At 39.8% G+C, this 19,458-nt stretch overlaps 2 protein-coding genes and 1 long non-coding RNA gene across 7 annotated transcripts; 2 read left to right on the top strand and 1 right to left on the bottom strand.

The window, feature by feature from the left end:
* The first annotated feature begins 649 nt into the window (after positions 1 to 649).
* LOC111912189 (exocyst complex component EXO70H1) lies at positions 650 to 2,823 on the top strand. Its single transcript, XM_023907914.3, has one exon. It carries the CDS (start codon positions 774 to 776, stop codon positions 2,700 to 2,702), a length of 1,929 nt encoding a protein of 642 aa, XP_023763682.1. The 5' UTR covers positions 650 to 773; the 3' UTR covers positions 2,703 to 2,823.
* A 1,208-nt stretch (positions 2,824 to 4,031) lies between these two features.
* On the bottom strand, positions 4,032 to 7,421 carry LOC111912236 (putative pectate lyase 21). Of its 5 annotated transcripts, none has more exons than XM_042899547.2 (7): positions 6,858 to 7,421; positions 6,590 to 6,677; positions 5,722 to 6,002; positions 4,917 to 5,268; positions 4,627 to 4,837; positions 4,494 to 4,562; positions 4,032 to 4,398 (listed from the first exon to the last, which is right to left on the bottom strand). In XM_042899547.2, the coding sequence occupies exons 3-7, from the start codon at positions 5,849 to 5,851 to the stop codon at positions 4,165 to 4,167; spliced, it is 996 nt and encodes a 331-aa protein (XP_042755481.1). In that variant the 5' UTR covers positions 5,852 to 6,002; positions 6,590 to 6,677; positions 6,858 to 7,421; the 3' UTR covers positions 4,032 to 4,164. The 5 variants fall into 5 exon arrangements, with proteins under 5 accessions (XP_042755481.1, XP_023763726.1, XP_052624630.1 ...); XM_023907958.3 differs by having other exon boundaries at positions 6,631 to 6,677; XM_052768670.1 differs by having other exon boundaries at positions 5,722 to 6,677; positions 6,836 to 7,421.
* A 1,336-nt stretch (positions 7,422 to 8,757) lies between these two features.
* On the top strand, positions 8,758 to 18,801 carry LOC128132116 (uncharacterized). The gene is made up of 3 exons (XR_008230040.1): positions 8,758 to 8,923; positions 9,725 to 9,793; positions 18,632 to 18,801. It is a non-coding gene; the product is annotated as an uncharacterized LOC128132116 (long non-coding RNA).
* Positions 18,802 to 19,458: the final 657 nt, after the last annotated feature.

Raw genomic sequence — 19,458 nt, 5'->3', positions numbered from 1 at the left:
AGCCTATGAGGTGGTTGTTTTGATTCTACCATCTGATTGATGTACTTCATTGATTCTTTGTTGTTCCATTGTTTAGCTTTCTTTACAAGTATGTATTACTATTCTAAATTGGAGTTATAGGTTCGGTTTGTGAGTTTATTTATTGTTCCTAATGTTTAATTTGTTTTTTTTTGTTGCTTAGGGATGTAAATTTGGAATCGGAATTTGTTGAGTTCAAATACTGAACTGATTTATTTGAACTTTACTCCTATTATTCAGTTTCTTTAGTCACATAATGTTTCGTTTTAGCATCTTTTTACGTGTGATTTTTTAGTTCAAATTCTATATAGAGATAAAGAACAGTGGCATCGAAAGATGAATAAGGGAGGAAATTATGATGGTGACTTTTGGTACAAGGAAAGATACGAGCGAAGATGGTGGATGGGTCATTTTATATCCTTTTAACGGAGAGTTAGAAAAAAAAAGGGATGGAGGCTGTAATTTTTTAAAATCAAAGGGATTCAATCTATAATTTTTTAACTTAAGCACCAAAACTATAAATGTGATCAAAACACACGGACCGAAACTGTAATTTACTCTCTTTATAATTTTTTATAAAGCTTATGATATAAAAGTTCATAGGGGACAGGAGGAAGTTCATAGGGGACACTTTAACCTTTAATTTTCCCTCCCTATTTAAATTCCATCACAAACCCACATCTCCAACAGAAACCAAATCATTCCAACTTGTAAAGGATTCGCTCATTGGCCATTGCCTCATTCCATGTGAATCAATGGCAATCCCTGAAACCCCTCACTCAACTAATTACAAATTGTCAAACAAATTGAATAAAAGACCAAGAAATCTAATCACTCTCTTCTCCTTCACAACCAACACTACTTCTTCCTTTTCTTCTTCTTCCCCATGTTCATCTTCACCATCTGAATCCATTATGGAAGAAAACATAAAAAACGCAGAGGCAATCATCCAAAAATGGGACATCAATGGTGATTCTTACACCAGATTCATCTCCATCTTTCAAGACAACACGAGAGAAGCCACAGTTTTCATCAATTGCGTCACAGGACTACATCGTGCTATGCATTTCCTTGTTTTAAACGATCCGAGATCAGAGATGCTAGCCGTTGCCCAGAGACTGATGCAAATCGCAATGAAACGTCTCGAGAAAGAGTTTCATCTAATCTTATCGGATAATCGTGAGTACTTGGAGCCTAGATCTGTTTCTAGCTGGCCTTCTCGATTGTCATGGTCCAGCACTGAATCGGAAGATGAGCGAAAACTACAGATCATCTCGGTTTCTGATGCTGAACCACTGTCGATGATTGCAATTTCAATTCTCAGGCTGATAGCTGATACAATGATTAGTTGTGGTTACGGCAAGGAGTGTATCGAAAGTTATAAAATCATACGAAAATCAGCCATGGATGAAGCTCTATTTCATCTCGGAATCCAGCCTTACTCTTCTTCTCACATCAAGAAGATGGTAGACGCTCCACATTTTGAATATCATGTCAAAAGTTGGTTGAATGCGGTTCCAATCGCAATGAAGACACTCTTCCATCGAGAGAAATTTCTCTGCGATTACGTTTTCACTTCGTTTGTAGAAATCAGGGATTCCTGTTTCGAGAATTCAACGAAAGGAGCGCTGAATCTGTTCACATTTCCCGAACTTATCGCTACGAGATGCAAGAGACTGAAGTCAGAGACAATTTTTGTGATGATGGAGTTGTACAATTCGATTTCAAATCTCTGGCCAGAAATCGAGTCACTCTTCTCATATGAATCTGTCTCGTCGGTTAAAATGCAAGCTCTGTCGTCCCTTAGTAAACTCGGCAACTCCATCAGAACTGTTCTTCGCGAGTTGGAATCGTCGATTCATAACAACTCATCTAAACTTACTGTATCCGGCGGTGGAATTCATCCGTTGAATGATTCAGTCATGACTTACTTCTCATCGCTGGCTGAGTACGGCAGTGCCCTAAGTGATGTCATCGTAGATGACTTGCCGTTCAAGGAACAATCGCCATTTCTGGAATCCTACATGGAGTGCCTGAACACCGACGAAGTTTCGCCGCCGGCCGTTTCCGTAAAGCTCGCATGGATCATTCTCGTTCTTCTATGCAAATTGGACGGCAAAGCTAAGTTTCACAACTACGTTGCACTATCGTATCTCTTCCTAGTCAACAATCTCCATTTCATTATCGAAAAGGTCCGCGAAACAAATCTGAAATCTATTCTAGGAGAAGAATGGATAATGAAACACGAAAAGAAGTTAAAGCAATATGTATCAAGCTACGAATCCATGTCTTGGAATAAGGTGATTTCATGTTTGCCGGGAAATTCAGTGGTGTGCCCGGAGAAGGTGAAGGATTGCTTTAGGAGGTTGTACTCTACATTTGAGGAGGTATACGGGAAGCAAACGACGTGGATTGTGGTGGACGAAAAGATGAGAGATAAGATGAAGGTCTCGATCGCGAACAGATTAGTGCCGGCGTATGAGGAATTTTACGGCAAGCATTTGATCACGTTAAGCGAAGACGAGAGGTGTAAGAAGATGTTGACGAGTCTTTCGCCGGAAAACATGGCAAACTGCTTGTCTGTGCTTTTCCCGGGATCGCCGGTGATTTTAAGAAACTCGGGGTCGTTTTCATTGACGTTGCCAACCGTTTCCGTATCACAAACTTCCCGCCCTTTCCGATGATGCAGAAATATTTATGTTCTTTTAAGAAAGCATTTAAACAGAAATATTTATGAATTACAATTTACACACATATATAAACTTGAAATCATTAATTAAATCATGTCCATCAAATGCCAACCAAATTAAAATAATACACACAATCAATGGTTATATAGCTGTTTGAGTACATTTTATCTACGTGTGCATAAATTAGCCTGATCAAATTCGAACTTATTCATCCAATTACAAACCAACCTACTACTATATTGAATATCCAATCACAATTTGATTGGATCGGTTTTGAAGTTTCAAAATCCAATTGGATTTGATTGGTTCTTGGATGACTCTCAAAATCCAATAAATAATCGATTCAACATACATCCGATTAGATATCAAATATTATCATCCAATAGATATCTAATTACCATCCAATGTTATATCTAAAATTATCATCGAATATCATCATCCAATGTTATATATAATATTATCATCAAATGGGTAAAACCGATCTAATATTATCATCCAATGTTATATCAATACTAGCATCCAATAAAACCGATCAAATCTAATATCCAGTTAAATCGATTTAGTTCGGTTGCATATAACGAACGGATTGGATCGGTTGAAAAAAATCCAACATCTAATGGTTCCACCAAAATGATTTCCCTTATATTATATGAGAGCATTTACATTGGATTGAAATCTATAAAGTTTATTGGAATGACAACTTAGTAATTTTATCTTTATACAACTTTACTCCATTTATTTATATAATTTATTTTAACTCTATAGAGTTTAACAAAATATATTTTAAATATAATTTTTTTTTCTCTTATTGTACCCCAAATCCATTAAATTTCAACATGGTTTAGGGTATTCAATGTCAAACCAGATGCTACACCTCATTCAAACATTCCATATTGTAAACATGGGTGAGCTGATTTGATTCTAACACAACTCAAAAATTGCTCTCAAATATTGGCAATATTGTGTTCTTGGCTTTCTTATTTTGGGATCTGGAACCTCAAATATCATAATCTTGACAACAATTGCTCTATTTTATTTGGGCTTGATCTAAGCAGTCTGAGTTGTGATCCAACATCAATCGATAATCTATCAGTTTAGATATTGGGTTGCTATTTGACACAATATTCAGTTATAAATAAATAACATCGATGACAACCCGGCATTTTCTAACTACTTACCATTCAATCATTCATATAAATGGAAATTCAGGGATTTTAACAGTAACAAAATTCATAAGGGACTAAAGTAGACCTTTCAAACAACTTGTTGGTTCAAAACAACCATAACCCTATAAGAAATAAAAAAAAAAAAAAAAAACGCATATAAAAAAACATTATTGTATATTCATAATACTTTTAGATACATAAATAAACAAAATTATTTATCAATCACTTATGCATATTTACATGCTTATGTCAATTAATTCCGATATATTATGCCTGATTAATCTCACAAATCAGGAAGTGCCTTGCTCAGCTGGTTTTGCAACAGATTGCCAACCAGTACAGACCTGGAGAGTCTGTTTCAGTGCATCTGTAGCAGGTTCCATTGTCCATTTTGGATAAAACTCACTTGGATGAAACATCTTTTCCCCATTTGCTTCTTTCACTGGACATGATTGAGCTCCATTTAAAACCAAGTCCCCTTCTGAAACTATCAACCCTGATCTACCTTCCTCCTTATCTGCTGCCTATTTATATTTTACCAAAAAATTGATTATAGAAATATAAATGTATGCTCAGGGATTAATAAATAGATACGAGAGAAAAAGTTTGATGTAGTTGCCTTTTCGGTATAAAATTCGAATGCTTTTTTCTTCTCTCCTGCTTCATAGATGTTGCATTGAGAATATATCTGAAACAAAAGTATATATACAAGTTAATCTTGACAGTTACTACAGTTAATAAGTAAAATTTACCTGTGCTTCTACACTAGCACAAATAGCATACACTCCCCAATTTCTAGTGTAATTGTTGTAAAGATGAACTTTCCCAAATCGAAGACGAGGATGTCTTTGTCGTGTCCCATCAAAAAAACAATGATGAATTGTGACTCTGATACATCTATCATCAACATGAGATGGATCCGCTCCAATAAGCATTGTCTTATCATGTTTAGCAAAGTAACATCTGCTAAGCAAGAATCAGAGATTCCATTAAGAAATGAAAATCATCCACAATATTTTCATCAGAAAATTCAAAAAATCACCTGGAAACTGTAATGTCTGTGCTTTGTCTGGTTATATCTATAAGTCCATCATCATAGTCACGCAGGCTGCATCGATCAATCCAAATGTGCTTTGAATTTGGTTTAATTTGTATACCATCAACATCATGTCCTCTACCACCTTCAAATTCCAGATTGCATATTATAATATTTTCACATTCCTTTAGTCTCAAACCTTTTCCTGTTAGTTTTATACGCTGCCCACGACCATCAATGGTTTTATGTGATGAGACATTCAAGTAGGATGACAGATCAATAGTTCCTGAAATTTCAAAGATTATCCACAATGGTTCTTTCATGCGACATGCTTCCCGAAGTGATCCTGGCCCATCATCTACAAAGACATTTATCGAAGATGTTGGTGGCATATGATGACTATCCATCAAAACAAGTGTCTTGAAAAATTTCAGAGGATTGGAGAGTGTATGTATTCTCAACATGGGGTTAAACAGAAATGGAACACATATTTGATTCTACCTATCGGTCAAATTGAAGGTAAATACGGATTTCGTTACAATCTAACACGGACATTATCATTTATTCTGCTAGAAATTGTTCTTAGAATCATATCGAAGGTGAAATCTAGCAATTTAGAAATTCATCCGTGTATAAAGAGAATCTGTTCGGGATAACAGTAATTTCTGATTGTTTTAACAAATGAATCATAACGAGATATTGAAAATTCACTCATATGAAGACATAATATCAACAGAAAATCGTGAATAAAATTGTTTTTTTTTTTTTAATCCGGAAATCGAAATGATCTCGTAAAAATTAAACAAATTACCAGCCAAGGAGGTGACGCGATGCACAGGACCATGAGCGCCACCGACTGCAGAACGGCCAAAACCCTCGGCCCGACCGGCCATTCCTTTCAAGCTTGAATCAACATCGGCGTATGGTAACGTTGTCGCCATGTCTATGTTTACGTGAACGTTGTTATGCTGGCTGAGGAGGAGACTTTTGAGGCAAAATGTAAGCGATGGATCGTCGTCGGCCGGAGAATAAAAGCGGAAATGTTTTCAAGGTGGGGTGTCGTAGCATTCTCAATCTTACATACAAATGGAACTTTTCCGTTGCCACAGCGTTTATAAAGGTAAAAGAAAAGAAAAAATAAATAATAAAAATAAAAATAAAAAATACTCCAACATACAAAAAAAAAAAAAAAAAAAAACTATATGCCCTTATTCATTTCTTTTATCTTTTTTACATTATAAATTATTTTAAAAGGAATTATAAGGGGGTGTTTGGGATAGTTTTTCAGACAAAAAAATCCTTTTTAAAAAAAAAAACTTTTTGATTCATATCTTTTTTTCAAAAGATGGTTTTAAAATGTGTTTGTTTAAACTTTTAAAAGGGAAAAAGAATAAAGACAAAAAGTTATCAAAAGTTACACATAAATGACTTCTTAAAAACCTCATTTTTTTTCTTCTCAAAAAAACTATTTTAAAGATCTTTTTCAATTACCAAATAACTTTTTAAACTTTTTGACTTTTTGGAAAAGCCAAAAATTTCAAAAGTTATTTTAAAAGCCAAAAGTTTCGAAAGTTATTTTAAAAGCAAAGCCAAACACCTCTAAATATATATATGTTGAAAAATTTTAGTTAAATATTTTAGCTCTTTAAAGTTTAAACTGAAAAACCAAACCATCCCACCCATCCTCCCTCCTTATTTGTGTTCAGTCACGGAAAACCACCTCCTACCACCAGCACTGCTAACCTTCGGCTACCACCATCGCTACCTCTGTAATTGGAAAAAATACCATTGATGTTAAAATACAAAAAAACGCTAACCCAGAAATCTATTCACAAGATCAAAGTTATTCAAGAAATCACATCCGAAAACCCATTAAAAAAATCAAATCCAGAAACCAAACACTACATAAACAAACAAACACATACTCATACATAGATGTAAAAAAACCTGATGCAACTTCGATTTCTTCTGATTTGAAGCTCAATCAGTCACATATAGTTTCAATTTCTTCTGATTTGAAGCTCAATCGAGTTGACCTGGAATCCATTTCGTCTAACAGTAACAGGAGCATACACATGGTATATTCTTTAGGTTTTTCAGTTATTTTGAACCCTAATCGACCATGAGGGTTTTATGGGTCACAATGGTAGGGAGGAAACGAAGGGGAAGGGGAAGGAGCTGGGGGTTTGGTCGGAATCAACCAAGGCAACGTCGGGATCTAAGATTTGTTCGTTAGACGTCGGGTTCCAGAAATCGTTGGTTGAAGTGGTCGACGGACGCCAGGTCCTGCGTAGTAGATTGCTTCTTCTTGTTGGCGCCGGTGCCATGGGAGATGTGGTTATCGCTTGAATGACAAACCGATGTTTATAATAGGTCGGCAAAGTGGTTTGTGGTCATCGCCGAAGACTGGTTTGGCGAGTTGTCAATTTCGAGGAAGATGGTGTAGGCGATTAAGAGGAGGGAGTCTGAGAGGGAGAAAGCCGATATGTTGGGGATAAAGGGGAAGGAGGGTGGCCGATGGGTTTATTTATTTATTTAAATTTAAAAATGATAGATAATAGTATAAAAGAAATAAAAAATTTATTAAGGGCAAATCATTCTTTTTATGTTGATTAGGGACCAAGTTTGAAATAAAAGTAAATTATACGGACCTTTTGGGTTAAAAAAAAAGTTAATGACCAAACACACAAATTACTCCAAACCACAATGATCATTGGTGTAATTTACTCTAAACAAATCAAATGATCAAATCCATGGTTAATTTATTAAAAAAAGGTTGATGTCACTAAACTTAACTTATTGCTTTTTAGGGATATAAAATCAATATCGACCATCTTATTTGGTCACCATTACTATTTATATTCACAATACAAGATCAACAAGAAGTTAGGAACAAAGGTATCAGATCTTGTATTTGTATTGTGAAAATATAATTCTCTTATTGACAAATAATCAAATATGTGGCATCCCTCATACGACTACTATAATTCAACAAAACCATTTCCGTTGACATCTCGATTATTATATGATCATAAAACCATTGTCTACCATCATCATTGGCAACAATTCAAAACATGAACATGCTACCAGAAGAAGTTGGATTTGATTAAAGAAAAACATAAAATTCAAAATTGAAATGCAATTAAAGTCAGATGATGGTGAAAAAGCTAGAGAATTTCTACTCAAGCTTATTACCCTCTTCAATGATAGTAATTTGCTTTCGAGTGACCTTAACCCTAACTCGACGACAACAACCATTGGAGATTTCTTGCTCAACTGATATCTTCACTTTGATTTAGGCTCCACCAACGAACAACAAAACGAGGATGTTGAGTTACTCTGACATGATATATTAATATATTTCGTGTGAAAGTTATGTTTGCATTTGGGTAAAATCCAATTATTCTCGCCTCTTCAAACTCTAACAAACACACAACATATTCCATTACATTTATGTGGATTTCCAATGAGTACACAAACAAGTGAAGTGTTTTGGAGCTAAAATTTGCATTCAGTTTATCATCTATTTTTTTTTTCAATCTCTAATTTTCTATGTGGAACTGTTACCTAATGTAACATCCCAAGTTCGGAACAAGAAGTGAAGGGAGCTAAGTTAAAATAAAGGAAGGGACTCGACGAGTAGGTACGCTTACTCGCCGAGTCGGAGCGGGTTTGGATCGCGAATCAAGTGACCAACTCGCCGAGTCGGAAGATGGACTCGACGAGTTGGTGCTGGAATGAGAAAACCCTAATCTTAGGGTTTGCACCCTATTTAAAGGACTTTATGTCCTTCTCCCAGCCTCCTAATCCCCCTGAGAGTTCCAGAAACCCTAACCTTCGTGTGAGACTTCATTATTGAGGATATTGGAGCTTGGAAGAGGAAATTGGTGGGAAAGAGCTTTAGGTGGAGCTTGGAAGAGGAAATTGGTGGGAAAGAGCTTGAGGAATTAAAGGCTTGCTGCAAAGGAGTGGTGTAGATCCGGGATCTACTTCAGTTGGAGCATATATTGGAGGTAATAATTTGTTGCTTGGGCTCTTTGGTATCTAGATCTATTATCATTTGAGATTTGGGGCATTTTTGGTATGATTAATAGCTATTTCGAGTTAGAGGCTTAGATCTGGGGTTGCTACTCCAGATCTAGGCTTGTGATGGTCCATAATGTCATAAAGTTTTAGTCATTGAGTTGTTGGTGAAGCCCTTTTGTCCAAAACCCAAGCCCTAGTGTGTTTTGGGCCTAAATCTCCTTGGTTTCACGTAAATTTTGCAACTTTATGTGAGGGTTAGATTGTAGAAGGGTGGATCTATGGATTTGAGCCTTTGCATGGCTCGAATAGCTTCTGAATGGGTTGAGAACTGGAGAGACTCGGCGAGTCACATGGGTGTACTCGACGAGTTGTATGAACATGTGCATGGACTCGATGAGTTGGAAGAACAACTCGACGAGTCTGTTGAAGATTGCCTTGGACTTAACGAGTCTGTTCTTGGACTCGGCGATTCGGGTCGCAGAACCCCAACCTCATTTGGCTAAAGCCTTGGATTAAGTGAGTCGGTCGGCGACTCAGTGAGTCGGACAGGATGGGACTCAGAGATCGTTGAACTCAGCGAGTCTTGGGGCGGCTCGCTGAGTTAAGTTGTGTTATGAGAGTTTTTTGGGAATGGGAACTCGGGGAGTTGACGGGTTGACTCGGCGAGTAGAATCAACCAGGAAGGTTGACTTTGACTGAGGACTTTGACTTTGACCAAGAGTTTACCAGTTTGACTTCCAAGGATATTTTGGTAATTTTGGGTATTTATGGAATTGGTTCTTTGGTAGTGTTCTGTGGTGAAGATCGTGTTGGTGGTTGGAGCAACTTGGTCTTATCTTTCCAGTCGGCAATTGCAGGTGAGTTATCCACATTATATCGACAGGGTCTATGGCACCAAGGCCGGCCCTTTATCGGATGAAAATCCGGGTATTGTTTGTTATGTTATTGCTTCGCTAGATCTGCATCCTGGTATTTAGGATGGTGTTATGTTAGTGACCTAGTTAAGGTCGGTACCCGATATTTAGGGTAATGTTATGTTATTAACCTGGTTAAGGTCGGTACCCGGTATATAAGGTAATGTTATGCTAGTGACCGGTTAGGTCGGAATCCTGGTTAGGATGTTGATATGCTATGTGATATGTTAGACTGTTTTCTGGTTAAGGATTTGTTATGTGATTAACTATTTTATGTGCACATGGTTGCTTGACGGGGGTTGGGTTGAGGCGGGTCCTGCTTTGTGTTGTAGGCCAACATACCCAGGGTGGACCGGATATTCCGAAGGCCCAACGAGTGGTCCGGATAGGCTGAAGGCCCCATGAGGGCGGACCAGACGTGTCGAGACTCGGAGAGTGGATCAGGGCGACTGAAGGGACCAGTCATACTGTAGACTCAGAGAGTGGACCAGGTGGATTGAAGGCCTGGTACGGGCGGACCAACCACATTGTAGACTCGATGTACATGGCTAGACTCGGAGGGTGGACCAAGTGGACTGAAGGCCTGGTGCGGGCGGACCAGTCACACAGTAGACCCGATGTACATGGTTGTTCTATTTGCAATATGTTATGAGTATGCTTCTGTGTGGTTGGTATTTTGGGGGTAACTCACTAAGCTTTCGGGCTTACAGTTCAGTGCTTTGTTTCAGGTACTTCAGGAGATCATGGCAAGGCGAAGGCGTGATCGTACCGCTCCTCATGTTTGATGATTTATGTGATATGGTTCTGGGAAATACTCTGATGTTTAAACTATTTTGAAAACAAATGTATAAACTTAATGGTTTTTGAATGAATTAAAATGTTTTAATTTGGCTCGAATTTTGTGGTCGTTACAAGTTGGTATCAGAGCCTTGGTTTGAGTGAATTGGAGGAACATTCATGTGAATCCAATCTCAAATCAAGGAGGGATTTTCAAAATGGTTTTCAAAAGGTTTTTCAAAAGGTTTTTCAAAATAAGTAAAGGAGGACGCAGAGGGTACGATCAACCAGAGCCAGTAAGTAGACCCCAAAATACCATACAAGTTATTTGATTATGCGGTATGTTAGAACAACATGCTAGTACTTGGCTAGGGATCTTCAGGAATTGCATGATAGAATTTCCTGATTATATGATGCCTGCTAGCCTAGGGTTTCCTTTGTATGAAATTGACATCATTACTATAGTTATTTAGTGTATGCGACCCGGTTATACATAATTAAGATCTTATAGCCTGAGAATGTTTGATTTGGCCTTATGTTCTATTCTTGTCTGATTGAGAGCTTAGGGTAGGATTGGATATTCGAAAGTCTATAGGGTCCAGCGTTATGTATGACTAGCATACACTAGTGTTGCAGGGTTGGTGGAAGCTTCATGGATGGGAGGGTTGCGTGAGACCGGTATGTCGGTTACTGGATAGTGGTGCTCCTCTAGGAGTGGGGATCGAGTGCCCGTTATGTATATGCTATTGTTAGGGTGTTGTAATGATACTTGATACAAATATGGGTAGGTGTGGAAGGTAGTATGGGCCTGTACTACTGAAAGCACAGTACCCATACGCGTATCAAGGAAGTCACAACCCCTAGGGTTTTGTTGGGAGCTAGTTCTCGGGATTATTATGAGGAATGCCTAATATTCTTGTGGCGTATTTTCAGTATGGCGATTACGAGATGTCTCAGGGCAGGGTCCGGTTCGGGATCGAGATTAGGAGAGGGTGGTCAGGATGGATCAGTACAACCCGAGGTCATTGGTCAGATGAGTACGGATGAGTTGGATGCCAGGATTTGTGAGATCTTGCATGATGAGGTTGCTGCTATGTTTCGGGCTGAGTTGCCGAAGTTGTTTGGGTCGATCAAGACCGCCATGGTTGAGTACTTTGATGAGCGCTATGCAGCTCTTGCGGAGGTGGCTGCCGCGGCAGCTACATCGGCAGGGGGAGGAACCGGTCGGGGTTTTCAGCATCGAGACTTCGATAATACGAAGCCCCCTACTTTCGATGGAGTTCAGGATCCGATCGTTGCTATGATATGGTTGTCAGAGGTGGAGGGTTGTTTCTTCACGTGTTCATGCCCTGCGGATCAGTGGGTGAGGTGTGCTCTGAACCTTTTGAGGCTTAGGTCGAAGGATTGGTGGAGGTTGACTGCGGGATCTTATTCTGATGCGCAGCGGGTTGCGGTTACTTGGGATCAGTTCCAGGAGATGTTCAGCACTCGTTATGTTCCACGAGTTGAGAGAGAGAGGTTGGCTCAGGAGTTCCTGGAGCTGAAGCAGGATACAGAGTCGGTGACGGAGATCACCAGGATGTTCACTGAGAGGGCGATGTTTTGCCTGAAGTTTGCTTCGGAGCAGGCTCAGATGTCTCGATATCTGAGTATGCTCAAGAGGGACATCAGGCAGTTTGTGTCTACACAGAGATGTGATACCTTGTTAGAGTTGCAGGAGGCCGCCAGGCGGCGGGAGATAGAGATGGAGTTGCAGTTGCGAGAGCAGAGGCAGGCCCGGTGCAGTCGCAGCCGGCGCTGAAACAGTCCAAAACCGTTGACTCTAGGATCGGAGGTCAGAGCAGCCGCACTTGTGAGAAGTGTGGGAAGGGTCATGCCGGAGTTTGTAGGTCCAGTGGTGCATGTCGCAAGTGTGGGAAAGAGGGGAATTATGCGAGGGATTGTCGTCAGTCGGTCCCGGCTCAGGATATGAGGATTTATTATCATTGTCATCAGGTTGGACACTTGAGGGTCAACTGTCCACAACTTGTTGCTAGACCAATGCAGGCTCCAGCACCGACCCCTTTGAGGATTATGGGTGGAGGTCAGGGTGGAGCGGAGCCTCCGAGGACTCAGGGACGTGCTTTCCAGCTTACAGCAGAGGAGGTCAGGTCTAGGCCGGATGCAGCTGCAGGTATGTTTCCATTCTGATATCTTGTTATTTGTTGATTATGTGGTATTCTAAATTTGTTCGCTTCTTTTCGTATGCTTCATAGTATGATTGGGGATATTAGTAGTTAGGGGTTGTAGTTAGTTAGAGTTCAGGAGGATTCTTGGTCGAAAGATAAGGTATATGATCTCGTTGCCTGGAATAGTAACTGTGTTGCGAGAGGTGTTCGGTTGAGATTCAAACTTCCTTGGAGTTCGGGATGTGCGATGTCGGGGGAGTGACCTGTGGAGGTTGATCACTCTGGTGGGTTTTGTTCCGGGAGAAGAGGGGGAAACTTTATCAAGTAAGGTCGATCGTGTTATGCCAGTTTGTCAGCGAAAGTTAGTAGCGGGTACACTAAGTGGGGAGAATTGAAAAATTCTCCGGTTAAACAGCAAGCATCCAGGGTTGGTTAGTTGTATGGATTTATTAATGTTGTTAGCCGAGAGTGTTGCATGATTGGAGCAAGTGATAGTCAAGTGAGGCAGGGAACAGACCATGGTTTCAGAAAAAGGTAGTTGGTCGATGTGAGGCCTAGGTTAGGCCAGGGAAAGGATTTCGGGAAAGGAACTAGAGTTCGGAACCCCAAGAGGGCTAGAACATACTACATGGGAGAGATTCTCGAGAAGAATGGTTCAGGGGGATGTACGACAGTTTCGAGTGGCCCAGATAGACTGAAGGCCGGAGGGCATACCAGTCAGGGCGAAGGCTCGGTGAACGGTCCAGACAGGCTGAAGGCTCAGGAGGGCGGTCCAGACATGTTGAAGGTTCTGAGAGTGGTCCAGATAGACTGAAGGCCTGGAAAGGCGGTCCATTCATGCTAAAGACTCTGTATGTGTTAGTGGATCGGTATGAGGAGAATGAGTGAATATGTCGCCATGCAATGGTAACCGATATGGTATGGCCCCAAGTATTGATCATGATGATGGAGTTGATTGGAGGCCGTGCGTGGGCCTAGTTAGTTATGTGATCGAATTTGGAGTATATGGGAGTTTGAGAATAACAGTTGCTCTACATGGATAGTGTAGAGTGGAGTTTAGCTCTGTGGCACTTATAGGTGCGGTAAGGGTTGTTGAGTAGACTTCCTGAAAAGGAAGGGTATGTAGCTCCGGAAGGAGTGTGGGTTCTGTGAAAGGGAGGCAACAGAGTAAATGGATGATCGAAAGTGCTTCAGTTGCTGGTAGTAAGCACTGGGATTGTACCAAATATATGGAAACACATACGGGTTGGATGCCCGTTGAGGTTATGATAATGTTGGATGAGACGCAAGCATGTTTTTAGTCTCCTTGGAAGAGGAGGATGATAGTGGTTCCAGAGTGGAGATTTTGAGAACATAGGAAGGTGAGACATCGGGTTAACAGACTCGGGAGTAGTCTGGACCGGTGTTGAGGACTGTATAAGGATATTACATTCGGAGGTCAAGGATCTAGAGATCGTGATAGGGAGGGTTGAGTAGGTTGCACCCCGTTGTGTCGAACCAAAGGGTTCGAGGGTGACGCAAGGACAGAATCCTTAGTTCTAAGTATGGTTGTGGTCATGAGCTATGGATGTAGTGGTGTTCCATCCTAGAGATGGCTCGACCATCGTAGGCGTGCCTAGTTTTCCAGCCTGAGGTTGTTTGGGCCAGGTACGATGTGTATGAACATTGGGGCATGGTGTTTAGGAGGGTTGCTCGAAAGTTGTGAATTGTTTCATCATGTCAGCACGGTAAGGGATTTGATCCAGGGAGGAAACGAGATGAGTTTCCATCGGTGCAAGTTGATAAAGGTGGCGCCAGTTGGGCGAAAGATAGTGAGCTAATACTGGGTCAAGATCCGGTAGTTTTGAATGGTATCCAGTTTTTGTAGGTGGCGAATGAATGCGTAAGTCAAAAGTAAGGTAATGTCTTCTGGTGGCATTTAATCGATGAGTGTTGTTATCAGGGAAAGGAAGCCGGTGGCCGACTGGAAGCGATTATCAGGACCCTGCAAGGGAAGAGATGAATCTTAAGGATTCAATAGCAGTGTTTGAAGGAATCTGGGTCGGTTAAGATCAGTGGATGCATTATGGGAGTATCATCCAGAAGTTTGTGTTGTCGCAGGCTTCGAGGACGAAGCCTAATTTAAATGGGGGAGAATTGTAACATCCCAAGTTCGAAACAAGAAGTGAAGGGAGCTAAGTGTAAATAAAGGAAGGGACTCGACGAGTAGGTACGCTTATGTGACAACCCGAAATTTCCATTCTGTACAAACCATATCCAACCAATAGAAGTAGAACAATTACAGTGAATCTCCAAACTTTTGGGTATAAGTTTGAGTATTCCAGGTTTTACCCTTAAGGAGATATCAAGAGAGAGAGGATGCACTACGGTATTGTGCAACTATGTTATTCCAAAACTCTATGATATTAGAGTTCATTTCAGGAAAAAAATATTTTCTGCCTAAAATCCCAAGACTATATATAGAATTCTGAACCATATTTATTCATTAGTTACATTTCCAACTAGAGAAAAGCCGAATTCTCTCTCAAGGATCTTCGGAATTTCGTTCCGGAAAGTGAGTACTTCTATCTAGTGTTGTTTTAAAGCTTCTTATATGCTTAATACACTAGAAATCGTAGGAAAACACTAAGATCTGAGAGTTTACCGCCCAAGAACACCTTAGGGAGTAAACTCTTTTATAAGGGCCAAAGTGTGCCCAATGCCCCTCAAAGCCTTGGAACTCAACCTAGAGCTACCATTACATGTTGAGACCACAAAATCATTAAGAATCAAAGGCTAGAAGTGAGTTCACGGCCAAGGGTGTTCTTGGGCCGTGAACTCCATTTTTAGGTGCCAAAACACCCTAAAAGCCTTCCTTAAGCCAAGAGACTAGTTTAGACATATACCCTAATGAGTTTAGGACTAGCAAACACCCTTAGAACACCAAGAGTAAGGTGTTCACGGCCCAAGAAGTTACAGGGCCGTGAACTCCAAACAATAGTGCTAAATGGTGCTATAAACTCTTCTAAAGCCTTGTACACTAGCATAGGTTAGTTCCTAGTTGATTTAGGGACTTGAAAACACCAAGAACACCCATCCAAGGGAGATTACGACCGTAATATCCATGGGATATGGTTCCAGGGCCGTAAACTCCTAAAAAGAGTTCTATAATGCCCTAAACTCTTCCATAGACCAAGCCATTAAGTAGAAATGCTTCTTAGGGTCTTGTAGAGCATCAAACACAAAATGGTCACCTAAGTATGAGCTTACGGCCGTAAACTCATGATTTTACGACCGTAAACTCATTTGGTAGTGTCATTAGGGCCGTGAACTTCATGGTGGAGTTTTCCTTGAGCCCTACACACAATAGCTTTCCCTACAAACACTTAGATGCAATCCTAGAGGCTAATAACACTTGATAAAGGTGTTTAGCATGTCCTAGGGTGTCTTGACTTGTTTATTAGTTGTTTATAGTCTAATTTGTTATATATATATATATATATATATATATATATATATATATATATATGATATTATATGTTAACTAGGATCATAGAGTGTGTTCAAGACTTCACTTGACACCTAGCAGTCCTACCTCTTCAGTTCATCCGTATCACCCACAACAGGTGAGTTCATACCCCTTAACCAATGTTTTAACTGTTTTTAAATGTTTTATATGGGGATACAAGTAGAATCATGCTAGTTATTATATCAATCACATGTGATTGATAAGCAGCATTCAAATGATTGGCTACTCATTAGCCGTTTTACCAAACTGTTTCCTTCAAATGATTTTTATAAACACTTCGTATGTTTAAAACTCCTTATTAAACTGTACATTTTACTCTGTATGATCCATTTCAAACTCATTTACAATTGTGTTTCCGATAAATGTTTATTTATACTTAAACTGTTTTATCAAACCCATGCTTTCAAACCGTTTTATAGATTGACATCAAGTCGATCTTTTCTTAGTTAATAATTATGATCAAATGTTTTACAAAACTTATATTATAAATTGCATGCCTCTATATGTATAGTTATATAAGAAATGTTTAAAAGACTTAGGAAGGCTATCCACCCTATTTCCTTTTCGCGCTTGAGATGTGGTCTGGTGGGACATCGGATATTCGTCCGAAGGTTGTTTAAATATTAGTTATATATCATATGTACATATATAGTCATAAAGGTCCTTCCAGTTCATCCAATGCCCTTGGGTAGCAAGGGTATACATCCATGTTCATACGTACCAGTTAAATTACTAGTAAGCTACCATATGGGTAGTTTAGGAAGATACTAGAACTATTACTAGAACGCGATATCATACAATGAGTCAGTTCATTCATGAGTCAATACTTGCTAGATAGAGAGAACATACATTACAACTAGAACATTACAGTACATTACTGTAACATCCGGAATTTCAGGTATTATATCTATTTATTTTATTTCAAGTTTTGTGGAAGAACTCGGCGAGTTGGTGCGTAGACTCGCCGAGTAGAGACGCGATTTCTCACCCGGATTAATGACCGGATTCGACGAGTCGCATTTGTGGACTCGGCGAGTTTGCGCTGTTTAATGAAACCCTAATTTCTTAGGTTTGGGACCTATTTAAAGGGCCTTATGGCCGTCATTTGTGCTCACCATCCCCCAGAGCGAAACCCTAGTGAGCTTGAGCGTTTGGAGTGAGAGAAGGAGCCATTATCGACCTTGGAGGTGTTGTCTAGCAAGGGAAAGGAAGCTATAGCCAAGAGGAAGCAAGAGGGTTAACTCCCTGAAGATCTGAGGTCCAGAACATCACGTTTGAGGTACTATTTTTGAACCATTTTCCATTGTGGTGATGTTCATGTTGATTTAGGGCTTATTGATCCCTTTTGAGACTAGATCTAGTGCTCCCATGGTCCCTTAAGCGAGTTAGGTTATGGATCTGGACCCATGGAGGTGCAGAGTGCCTCTTTGTCCAAGATTTATATGAGTCTATGGAGGTTTTGGTTTGGGATCATTGTATTTGAGGTTAAAACACCATTTATGAGTCAATAGGTGTGATATGAGCGCCAAGACATAAACTTTACGTGATAAATAAGCTTGGAAAGACTGGATCTATGAGTTAGTGGAATAGATCTGACATCAGAAGGTCGTTTGGAGTTGTGCATGGAATGCACTCGTCGAGTCCATTAGCAGACTCGACGAGTTGGAGCGAGTTGTTCCGTGCTTTCGAAACAGGGGTTGAGTAACCGAGTTGGGTGAGTGAATCGATGAGTCGGAGGGGATTCAGAGGAATCGGGTCCCCGTAGGGACTCGGCGAGTCCACGCCAGACTCGGCGAGTTGGGTTGACTGTTGACCGTTGACCAGAGTTGACCGGTGTTGACTTGGTAGAATTAGTCTACCATAGTTGGGATAGTGTTAATTAGAGATATACTTGTGTTATAGGAGGACTATAGCTCGGGAGATCGAGCACTAGTGATTTCCGGGATTTTCGAGTTACCGATATACGCGAGGTGAGTCTTCTCACTATACTTTACCTTGAGTAGGTAATTAGAGTTATGTGATACAATGTTGTATGCTATATATGTGTTATGTGTTGCACTGCATTATTCTATGTGATTTATGTTGTGCATGCTACAGAGTTAGAACCGGAAGGTTAATAGAGATAGAGCCTGAGGGTTCATAGAGTTGGGTGCACGGACCTAAAGAGTTATAGCCTCGAGTGGCTAATATGTGTTATATATATATATATATATATATATATATATATATATATATATATATATATATATATATATATATATATATATATGGTATTTTGGGGAACTCACTAAGCTTTGTGCTTACAGTGTTTGGTGTTATTTGTTTCAGGTACTAGTGAGGATCGCGGGAAGGCGCCGGCCTGATCAGTACACACACGAGATTTTTATGTTATGAGATCTTCGGATTGTTTTATCATATGAATTTGAGTTTCAAACAATGATGTTTTTATGAATAAGAAATGAATTATGTTTTTATAAAATGCGAAAAATTGTTTTGAAATTTACGGTGTTACAATTACTATACCTACTAGATAGAGAGAGAACACACATTACAGCTAGCACACGTACAATGATTTACAATACATTACATATAGATGAATACGTTGACATAATCGTGATCCATTGTATCGGAGCATGCCTTCAATGTCATGGCCCGAGTTGTAGCCAGAGTCTCTTGGAGGGAGAGCGTGAGTTTGTGTATAGATCTATACTGGATTGACTATCCTACACCTTGCTGCTAGCTACAGCCGGACCTGCAGGTCTGCGGGTGCCAAACGTCATACCTTTTTACGACCTACATTTGTCGTTGTTACCTAGTCGATAGTCTGGTACAATTAATCACATGATACCTTAATATAAATCCGGTTTAAGGTAGCTAGTACAACAGTATTTCCTATAGCACTACACTACAATACTACATTAATTTTCCCTTTACATATATTTAGTGATCTTTTCACTTAAACATTAAATGTACAAACTATATTTTGTTAATGATAGTTACACTTGGGAAAATTACACACTTTTACAAGAAACGAACATTCGGAACAGTCGGGTCTTGGTAGAAGGCTACATTCAGATCAGTTAGGTCTTGGTAACAAGAAACAAACATTCGGAACAGTCGGGTCTTGGTAGAAGGCTACATTCAGATCAGTTAGG

This window comes from Lactuca sativa, chromosome 2, assembly GCF_002870075.4.
Source record: "Lactuca sativa cultivar Salinas chromosome 2, Lsat_Salinas_v11, whole genome shotgun sequence".
In the NCBI taxonomy this organism is placed as follows: Eukaryota; Viridiplantae; Streptophyta; class Magnoliopsida; order Asterales; family Asteraceae; genus Lactuca; species Lactuca sativa.
This window is presented reverse-complemented; position numbering and strand designations above follow the sequence as displayed.